General features: G+C 30.8%; 1 protein-coding gene across 1 annotated transcript; it reads left to right on the top strand.

The window, feature by feature from the left end:
* The first annotated feature begins 2,014 nt into the window (after positions 1 to 2,014).
* Positions 2,015 to 11,257, top strand: LOC105958070 (uncharacterized). Its single transcript, XM_088812327.1, has 16 exons — positions 2,015 to 2,041; positions 2,118 to 2,190; positions 2,879 to 2,963; positions 3,055 to 3,187; positions 3,307 to 3,365; positions 3,544 to 3,667; positions 3,776 to 3,958; positions 7,403 to 7,574; positions 7,676 to 7,729; positions 7,835 to 7,896; positions 8,114 to 8,277; positions 8,364 to 8,505; positions 8,599 to 8,775; positions 8,866 to 9,280; positions 9,511 to 10,650; positions 10,761 to 11,257. The coding sequence occupies exons 1-16, from the start codon at positions 2,015 to 2,017 to the stop codon at positions 11,255 to 11,257; spliced, it is 3,507 nt and encodes a 1,168-aa protein (XP_088668453.1).
* The last annotated feature ends 29 nt before the right edge of the window (positions 11,258 to 11,286 follow it).

Genomic DNA, 11,286 nt, shown 5'->3' with positions numbered 1-11,286 from the left:
AACCCAATTTTCAAATTTCATCTATCCTACATGGCAAAATAGTGTCTTTTTATTGGTTAATGATTTTTGTTTTGTTATAATATTTTCACTAAAAAAATCGTGGGTCTGAAATGCAATTATGTTCCACCACATATATAACATATTATTATTAATTTTAAAATAACCCCACTTACCATATATATTCACCCATATTATTAATAAATTAATTTCACATTATTGATTTTTAAATTTTATCTCTCCTACATGTTTATTTTTAAAGTAGTCTAGATAAAATAGGTAACTACATCAATGTATATTAATTACTTTTTTTGTTACCTTTATTACATTCCCTAACTCTACTATAAATTAACATTCAACACATTAACATTCTTCAACTTTTCCACATACTTTTTTATAGTTTCGGAGATATGGAGAGAATTCTTGAAAAAGAATTGCATTGGTATCACCTACATGCAATGGTATATTCATCATAGTCTCTTTTTTAGTATAACAATGAATTATTGTTTTCTTTTGTATTTGATTTCTTCATTCAATTTTATATGTAGCCTTTAAGGAATGCTTTTGTTGAAACTTCTCGGTTGACAGGATTGTCTACTATCAATATTCGATACGAGGAGGGAAATCATTTTCAAGTTGCGGTATCTTCGCGCCAAAAACATGGAAAAATGTATATGTTGTTGACTAAGAGTTGGACAGAGTTTTGTTACGCACATAACATGGTTTGCAGCAACACGTATTTTTTTTTTTAACCAATGGGATGATGTACTTGAGGTGTGGCACGACCCAGCCTTTCCAACATATGATATGTTTTCGCCCTCCTTAAAGTTTTATTATTAATAATATGATTTGCATCGATTTACAAATAATTTCTAATTTTTTTATTGTTTTATCTATCATGCTGAAAGAGCATTGTATACCATTAACATAATTGTGCGCATCCACACGGAAACGAATACCCATAAGATAATTAAATAAATATGTAGAAACGATAAAATAATTATAATATATTACAAAAATAGTCACAATATATATCATGTATATTTAAACAAAAGAATCCGTTAAATCAATAGAATCAATATACATATTTAAACATTAGATTCCGTTATTTTTATAAGCAATTTTAAATGTTCAAAAGCATAACCATTATATATAATAATGTGTAATTAACATGTTTAAAATTTATATTTTTTTCCCCTAATCCGTTATATATATATATATATATATATATATATATATATATATATATATCCGTAACAATAGAAACATGCTTTTTTATGAAGATATAATCTTTTATATTTATGTAGGTGATCTATAATTAATATAGATTAGGCATATAAATATATGCCTAATCGAAATTTATGCATTTTATTTATAGGAAATTGCTTAATTTTAGTTAATTACATGGAATATGAATATTTATTAAGTATAATTTACTCTAATTTCGGTACTATTAAATATAATTGTATTCCATTTACTATAATTACAGAACTAAAATTTAGGGATTATAATTTTACTTCCATGATTGTATTTCATTTACTATGATTTAGGAACTATTAAATCTCATCATATTATACATACACGGTTCATTTCATTGTTACTCTATACTGCAGGATAATATTGTTCTCTCGATACTTCATCAGCCGACCACCGTTCTCTTTTTGTGAATCGTGAGTATAATATTATTTTAGAATAATCTTTTACTTTTTTTTGATTTTTTTTCTTTCACGATACCCGAGCATATGAATTAATGTACCTTTATCATATAGATTATATATTATACTTTATTCATATTAAGAAATATATATAATTCAAGATTTGTTATCGTATATTCATCTTTTATTGTGTGACTTAATTCACTAACAAATTTTTGATTACGTGTATTAAACACATATAGATGTCAAGGCAAGTAGATCTCATTAGAAACTTGGGAGGTGAAAAAAAGTCATGGAATCTCAAAATCTGTGTTTTGCACATTTGGAAACAACCAAATTATTTTAAGAAAGATCTTCAAGACATGGAGATGATATTCATTGATGAACAGGTGATTATTTTTTTTAATACGTCAAATATGATTGTTAGGAAAATATATTTTTCACATTTGTTTCTTCATTACGCAGGGTGATACAGTGCAAGATTCCATTAAGTATACACTGTTATACAGATTTGAGTCTAAGATCAAAGTGAACAGATGTTATGTAATGTCAAACCTATCTGTTTTTTTTAGTGTCAAGACCTACAAGCATGCCTTGAATGATTATAGAGTAACTTTTGAATATACATCTACTGTGAGAGAAGTTGACGTTCCGTCCATTCAATGTATTCATTTAAGTTCACACCTTACGCAGATATACAACAAGCGTCAAACAACAATGAGTATACGATAGGTATTAAATGTTTCCATTGATGTTTTTCTTAATATTTAGCATTTATACTGGATGTATTCTTACAATTTTTTAATATTAATTGCAGATGTTATTGGTTCGCTTTTGTCGATAGGTTCATTGAATCACCTATCGGGTGGACCAAAACAAAACATTCAATTTGAACTTGAAGATATTGAGTATTTTCAAAAATCATTAAAATATATCTTTTTGGATTTTAAATCATATATATGTTCATGTGTTTTACATATCAATCATCATTTTATTAGTTATGCAAGTGGTTCGAATGTCAACTGTTTGTTGTGGGGAACGTTTGCTGAATACATATTTCAACGAATTCAAGATATTGGTGTAGGGCCGTATATTGTTGTAATACAATTTGCAACGACTGAGATAAAGAATGGTATTAGTTTGTTCAATAATTTCTCTTATGCATTTGGTATAATGAATGTTAGGGACATTTATTACATTTCATTCTTATTGTTATGTTTTCGTAGGTGAAGTTCAGGTATCTAACCATTGGCATTCATCACGTGTGCTTATAAATGAGGATATACCTGCAATTAATGAGTTCAAATCGAGGTTACAATTTTATATTTAAATGTATTAATTACATTTTTTTAAAATTTATTTTTTTCATTACGATTTATTAGCATGTAACTTTTCATTTTAGTCTGATTCGGAGTAAACCAAATAGTGGTCAAGTGATGAGTCAAAAATCGTCGCAGTCTTCTTACTCGATGGAAGATGATTTCATACGTAAGACTGTCAGAAAAAATTTGGACGAATTGAGTGACACAAATGAGGTAATAACAATGTATTTGCTACATTATTTATTCGTACATTTTTAGTAAAATACTAATAGGAATCATTTATCAAAATTGATTATAACTATACTTAATTGATGTTTATTTTCACATTTTAGCCTGGCAAATATGTTGTATTGGCCACTATTAATGGTCTTGTGAAAACATCAAAGTGGTGGTACAAGGATTGCATTAAGTGTAATAGATCTGCTAGATAGGATTCAAAAATATGTTATTGTCACGTTTGCATAGCTCATTGGCCTACTGCTAAGCCAACGTACGTAATATTTTTTTTTCTTTTAATTCTAATAATATTCAACAAATACATTTCATTCACATTTTGTTATTCTCTTTAGTTATAAAGTTGAAGTCATTGTCATGGACGATACAAATTCAGCTTCGATGATTGTATTTGGGAAAGAAGCTGAAAGGATGCTAGATATTCCTGTAGAAGCATTAATTCAAACAGTCCCAAACAGGGTACATTGATCAACCACTCATCATTTTTTTTCTCTAAAATATACATTTTTTTAGAGTAATCAATTAATTTTGTATTTTTATCATTTATTTATTTTTAATGCTATGAAGGGTGAAGAACCTGTGGAGTATCCTATGGAACTTGAGGGGTTAATTGATCGAATAATGTTATTCAAAATTGCTATCAAGGGTGATAATGTTGCCAATGAAGATCATAAAACCTACAATGTTCAAAAAGTTTGCACAGATCATGCTATCATTGCTTCATTTTTGAAGCATTACGAAATGGATGCGGTATTGATAATTAACTTTAATATAATTCTTTTTTTTTAATACGTGGTTTTTAATGTGTATGTATTTTATAATATTGCATAAACATGATAATGGTTCATCGTCGTTGAGTGTCAATTATGACAACGATGGGTGTGTCTTCTCATCAAATGTGGATAAAACAATTTGTTTTTGGTTAATTGTTCATATGTTGCACGTAAGAGATGTTTCACAAATACACAAATATTTTACGTAATTCTTTTCTAATTTATAGGACTCTGGAACGTGTTCTAATTTTAACGATGGCGTTGTAGATGGTGATATCACAACTAATGGTATTGTGGATGATGATGTCAACGCTATTACTCCAATGAAGCGATCCAACAATTGTATTTTGGATAGTATTCTCAATGATCCTACCGTCCAGCAATCATCCACCAAATTATTGAAAAAGATCAAACAAGAGAAAATGGGTAATTTATTATTTAAACTTATTCGTCATTTTTTGTTATTCATTTCGATTTTCTTTGGTATTTCGTATTTAGAGACACAATATGTTTTACTATTTTGAGACAAAATCCTTAATACTTTTTGCATGAAGCTTATTTCAATAAAGTTACTTATGTATTTAATGCGGCAAACGAATTTACTCATTTATGCCAAAACGAATTATGCATATTAATAAAATTGTTTATATTTGAACATTAATTGCGTTGTTGTCTAACAAGCGTGTATACTTCATAACGTTATAGCGTTATACGAATATAAGTAAATTTTAAAATACAAATACATTTTTCTATTATGTTTGCCCTTTCCTTTTGCATTCCGTTACAAAGATTATAAGTTGACATGGCTATCGAATCGGAAAATATCGGCGTATCGTTTTTCTCCGTGTATCGTATCGTATCGTTATCGTATCGTATCGTACGGTATTTAACCAACTATTAAAAGAATAAAATATATATATCTACATAATAAAAATACTATAAAAATGTAAAATTTAATATTTTAAAGTCAAACGGTCAAACCACTCATTCCTAATTTCTTAAAAAAAATAATCTATCATAAAATAGGACTTAAGTCATAACTGCTCATAAAAATAACATCAACAAAGTTCAAATTTTGATCCATAATTTGTAAAAAACTAATCTATCACTTATAATCTTCAAGATCAATGTAACTTAAATTTTTTCATCCACCAATTTCAAACGAGTGTCTCCATCCTCATGTTCATCAATCTCTTCAACTTCATCAACTCCAACTTTGGTATTTTCCTATTTTCTCTTATCAATATAAAACTTGGCGTGTAAATTTATTGGATCTAATATATGTAAAAAAAACATTAAATAATATTGAAATTCGTTTTCAAGCCCTGATAATGTGAATATTTCGTTTTTTTTTTTTTTTTTTAATTTCTTTTAATTTTTTAAATTTTTTTTAATATTTTGACTAATATCGTAAATATCGTATCGTATCGTGATATGGCGATACGATACGATATCTCGCGATATTTAATGGTATTTATGCATAGCCGATACATATCATGAGTTGTATCGTTTTGATTCGGACCGTACCGTCTCGCGATATATATCGCGGTATCTCGCGAGTTTAACTACTATGGTTGACATACGAAAGAGAGTACCCATATATATAACATTGTTATATTTACGTAAATATTTGTATTTATAAATATAATAATATATATTATATTCTACGATCTACGTAATATATTTTATGAAACATTTACGTATGAATCAGATTAATCACCCATGTGTTAATATATTTTAAAATAAAAATGATAAATTAATATAATTTATTATTTTACAATAATAAATTACTATAACATATTTAATAACCAACTTATTCACACGTAAATGCCTTTTTCAATATGGAAATTAAATATTTTACATTCTACTAAAACCTATTAATATTTATGTTCTTTAATATCGCATTGTGTTTATGGTAATAGGATCCGATATTTTCAATAACATATACATTATTCAAGGCAAATATATTAATCATCTATATAAGATTTTTAGTCTTTTTTCTATTAACTTTGACATTAATTATGAAATCCGTGGACTGCAATAATTAAATATTGATATGAATATAGTGTGTGTATTTTCTAACTTTATTTTAAATACTCATATATTTTGAAATATTTTGATTATAGAAAGAGTATTAATTTATGCAATGTTAACTTAAATTAATTATATTTTTAAAATATCACCATATATCAGTTATTCCTAGATTAACGCTCATTTTAAAATTTGAATTTTTAATTTTTAATCTACTTTCCAAATTATGCTTACAATCCAAACTATATAATCTACCCAACTCAATGTTATTTTCAATAATCAAGCCACATACTTCAAATTATTGTACGTAAATATTTTCACTCAAGAATTATTGATTTTATATTTTTTAATCGTTCTTTCACTCCACATTTCTTTATGCACAATACTGTACGGATTTTATCACCCCCTCCCCTCCCCCATTTTTTTAATCTTTCAATCCCGAATATATATATATATATATATATATATATATATATATATATATATATATATATATATATATATATATATATATATATATATATATATATATATATATATATATACATATATATATATATATACATATATATTCAATCCCGAATATATATATATATATATATATATATATATATATATATATACATATATTTTTTTTTCCACATATAATTAATATCTACGGCTTTAAATGTGTATACCATAGTATATGGGAGTTCGCTTCTTTGGAACATGTTGCAAAAGAAAAGACTAAAGGTATTATTCCTAAACAAACAAAATTGCTAGGTGATCCTTCAAATCGAGTGAACATGGATCAAACCCAATCGAGTTACGCTACAACTAATCGTTCAATTGGTTAGTATTTAATTAACTTTAAATACGAATATCACAAACTGCTCGATCTTATAGTTTTTTTTACAGTCATTATTTCGTATAGGTCATAACTAACTAAATATTGTTCTCCCAATATTCTTCCACATATGCTGTCAATAGTGTACGAAAAAAATTATTTCCAACATATACAGAAAAATTGACTAAGAAAAAGAAAGGTATTATATCAAGTACTTTTTTTTAGCAATAAAAAACAAGTGGCATTAACTAAATGGGGAGTAATTGTGGTGTCGATTCTATGTTAGACGTTAATACTGTTATCTTTGTACAATTATTGCTACATAATTATAAATAAATGAATTATATAATAAATAAGCTATGTTGTTATTACAACAGATGACGTTGAGTACTGTCGCAATGGTGCATGTACATCATGTGAAGATCCTTTACAAGTTACAAAATCTTATTATGAATCAAATAAAAGTTGGGATCTTATTTTCTAGGACTAATTTTATGTCTTATTAAATGATTAAGTGTGCAATACATGTAGACAATATTCCAGTTTTTTCTTTCATTTCGATAGAAGCTGAATGTTTACTATGATGTTAGTTGTACCGTGCGGAATAGAAAGAAGATGGCTAGGAGTCATAAAACAATTGACTCTGTAACACGTGTGTTGGATATGACATCAGTACCCGCTATGTTGGTAGATGAGGATTTACAGACGTTAAGAGACATTTCTTCCGACAGCGGAGGTAATTATCTTTGTCATCATCTCATAACGTATCTCATTGTTATGCGTTATTTGTCAGTATATTTTTCTACTGTAATGATAATTTTTTATTTATAAATGTAGATTCTGAATATGTCTCCAACGATGAGAATAGTGACGATGCAGTTGACGATACTGGTAAATATCATTTTAATCTAACAACTTTTAATCTTAACATTACTAATTATATAAATTCATTATATTTTTTTAAATGACTAATATTATTTAATTAATTTTGGATAGATTATGAAGATCTTGGAGACCAGACGTATGAATGTCCTTTTTGCGGTGCAATGATGCATGTGGTACGGTGAAAGAATTGACAAGCATAGACAAACATCTATGCCCAAATTTGGCTTATGTTGTATGTCCGGGAAAGTCCAGCTCCAAAAAATAAGAGATGCACCTCCTACACTTAACAATTTAGTGTCTGGAACTGATCGGAGGAGCAAACATTCTCAAGAGAACGTACGATCGTACAATATGATGTTTTCTTTCACGTCGCTTGGTGGAAAAGTGCAGACATCTATTAATAACGGATCTGGTCCATACACATTTCTGTTACACGGACAAAATTACCATCTACTGGGCAGTTTATTGCCGGAAGAAGGCACTAGGCCTAAGTTTGCCCAGCTTTACATTTTCGACACAGAAAATGAGATTCGGAATCGAATTGATGCGGTCAGGTAAATTTTTGGGAATTATATTCCTGTTCTAAGGAATATAGAGCTTACAAATTATAATTACATTATTTTTTATTTGAAAGGTCCAGAAATCAATCTAACGATCTTGAACCTGCCATCGTTGCATCGTTGAAAGATATGATTGACGGTAACAATGTACTTGCACAGCAGTACCGTGCTGTTCGAGATCGTTTTTCCAATGATGGCCATCAAGGAGTAAAACTCAGATTGGTAAAGAGTCGGAGTACTGATGGCAGGACGTACAATCTTCCTAACGCAAGTGAAATAGCAGGCTTGATTGTTGGTGACTTTGACACACAATAGGGTGTTAGGGATATTGTAGTTGAGACGCGCTCAAATAAGCTTCAACGAATCAGTGAGCTCCATCCTCTTTACTTGCCTCTACAAAATCCTCTTTTATTTCCTTACAGTGAAGATGGTTATCGAGACGATATCAGTTTGAGAGAATCTTCATTTGCTGATAATAGAAAACGAAGGAAGGTAAGCATGCGAGAGTTCTTTGCATACCTAATTCAGAAACGGCGTGGAGAACATTCGTTACTTTTGCATTCCAATAAGTTATTTCAGCAGTTCTGTGTTGATCGATTTTCGATGGTTGAGTCACATAGGTTGAATATAAGGTTCAATCAGGATCAACTTAGGATTGACATGTACAAGGGTATCGAAGAAAAGATTTTTAAAAGAGACACTGAGGGTAAATCGGTTGGACAACGCATTATAATTCCAGGGTCGTTCACTGCAGGTCCAAGGTATATGTTTAACAACTTCGTTGATGCTCTTCAAATATATAACTGGATTGGATTTCCAACCCTCTTCATCACCATCGCATGCAATCCTCAATGGCCAGAAATACAAAGGGTGTTCAAAGATACAAATCTCAGGTCGGAGGATCGGCCAGACATTCTGTGTCGTGTGTTCAAGATGCAGCTCGATAGTATGATGACGGAAATCAAGAAGGGTCGTATGTTCGGACGTATTAGAGCATGTAAGTATTTAATTAGATCTCAGTTTATAATTAAACATTTAATACGTTTATATAAATTAGATAATTTGCTCATGTGCGAGTTTAACTACTTTTTGCTTCATTAACTAAATTAATTCATATTTTTTAATACCGTATGTTTACATTTTCTATGCAGATGTATGCACAATGTATTTCAGAACCGAGGTCTACCGCATGCACATATTTTATTGTGGTTGCATAATGACGACAAGCCCAAGAACCCAGAAGAATTGACAGGATCATATGTGCTGAAATTCCTGACGAAGAAAACGATAGAAAGATGTACCAGTTGGTGGAGAAATATATGATACATGGACCGTGCGGTCAGGAGAATTTGAAATCTCCCTGTATGAATGATAGAGTTTGCACGAAGCGATTTCCAAAGCCGTTTGTGCAGCGCACTGAATCAGATGCAGATGGTTTTACTGTGTGTAGGAGAAGGGAAGACGGCAGAACAGTTACGAAGAAGAAGACTACTCTTGACAATAGGTTTGTGGTCCCGTACAATAATCGTATATTGTTGAGTAAATACCGAGCTCACATTAATATCGAGCTATGCAACCAAAACAAGTCAATTAAATACCTGTTCAAAAACGTAAACAAGGGGCATGACCGAGTCACAGCGGCATTTTATGAAACACGCAATACAGATGGCGGTGCTGAGATTCGTGATGAGATAAAGATGTACTACGACTGCAGATATCTTCCGGCGTGTGAGGCAATGTGGAGGTTGTTTAACTTTAATATTCATTACAGAGACCCGTCCGTAATTAGGCTAAGCTTTAATCTCCCCGATCATCAGCCACCTGTCTTCATTGAAAACCAGTCGTTACAAAGTGTGTTGGATAGGCCATCTGCCAAGCAAACTATGTTCCTGGCGTGGTTTGAGGCCAACAAGAACTATCCACATGCAAGGGACTTGAGGTACGGATATTTTCCACAACAATTTGTGTATAAAGAGGATTCTCGAACTTGGGCGCCAAGGAAAAAAGGATTTTCTATTGGTAGGATTGCGAATGTTCCCATTGGAAAGGGGGAATACTATTACCTTAGGTTGCTACTTAACATTCAGAGGGGATGCACGTGCTACGAGGACATCAGAAAAGTTTTTGACATCGTCTACCCTACGTTCAGGGATGCATGTTATGTGTTGGGTTTGCTAGATGACGACAAAGAATACATAAATGCAATAATAGAAGTGAATACTTGGGCATCGGGGGATTATATAAGAAGGTTATTTGCGGTTATGCTGCTTTCCAATAGCTTAAGTCAGCCCGAACATGTTTGGCAAAGTTGTTGGTTGGATTTGGCTGAGGGTATTGCTTACAAACAACGTCTTCATAAAAATCCAGGTATGGCAATGTATTCAATTAGATTTTACGTATTAATCATTCTTTTAATATTGTCTCTGTACGATTTCAACTAGATGCACATATTTTATCCATTTTTTTTATTGTTGAAGATTTACATATATCGGATGAAAGCTTGAAGAACTATACTCTCACCGAAATAGAAAAAATATTGCAAAGCAATGGTAAAAGCCTGCGAAATTACGCGCCTATGCCAGTTCCAATCGAATCCTCAGATGAGGACACAGTAAACATATTGGTGTTAGATGAACTGGATTACGACCGGTTTGACATGGGTAGAGAACTTCAACAGTGTCTTGCTTCCATTACAGATGATCAAAGAAAATTTTATGATGTAGTCATGGATGCTGTATCCAATGACAGTGGTGGAATGTTCTTTCTATATGGCCATAGTGGAACGGGAAAGACGTTTCTGTGGAAAACTCTTTCGGCTGCAGTACGTTCGAAGGGAAAGATTGTAATTAACGTTGCATCGAGTGGTATAGCATCGTTATTGCTCCCCGGTGGAAGAACAGCTCATTCTCGATTCGGACTACCCATAAATGTACATGAGAGTTCCACCTGCAGCATATCGCAACAAAGTCCATAGGCGGAGTTGCTCATAAGGGCAAAGCTTAT

This window comes from Erythranthe guttata, chromosome 13 (genome assembly GCF_056151865.1).
Source record: "Erythranthe guttata isolate IM_541 chromosome 13, IM_541, whole genome shotgun sequence".
In the NCBI taxonomy this organism is placed as follows: Eukaryota; Viridiplantae; Streptophyta; class Magnoliopsida; order Lamiales; family Phrymaceae; genus Erythranthe; species Erythranthe guttata.
This window is presented reverse-complemented; position numbering and strand designations above follow the sequence as displayed.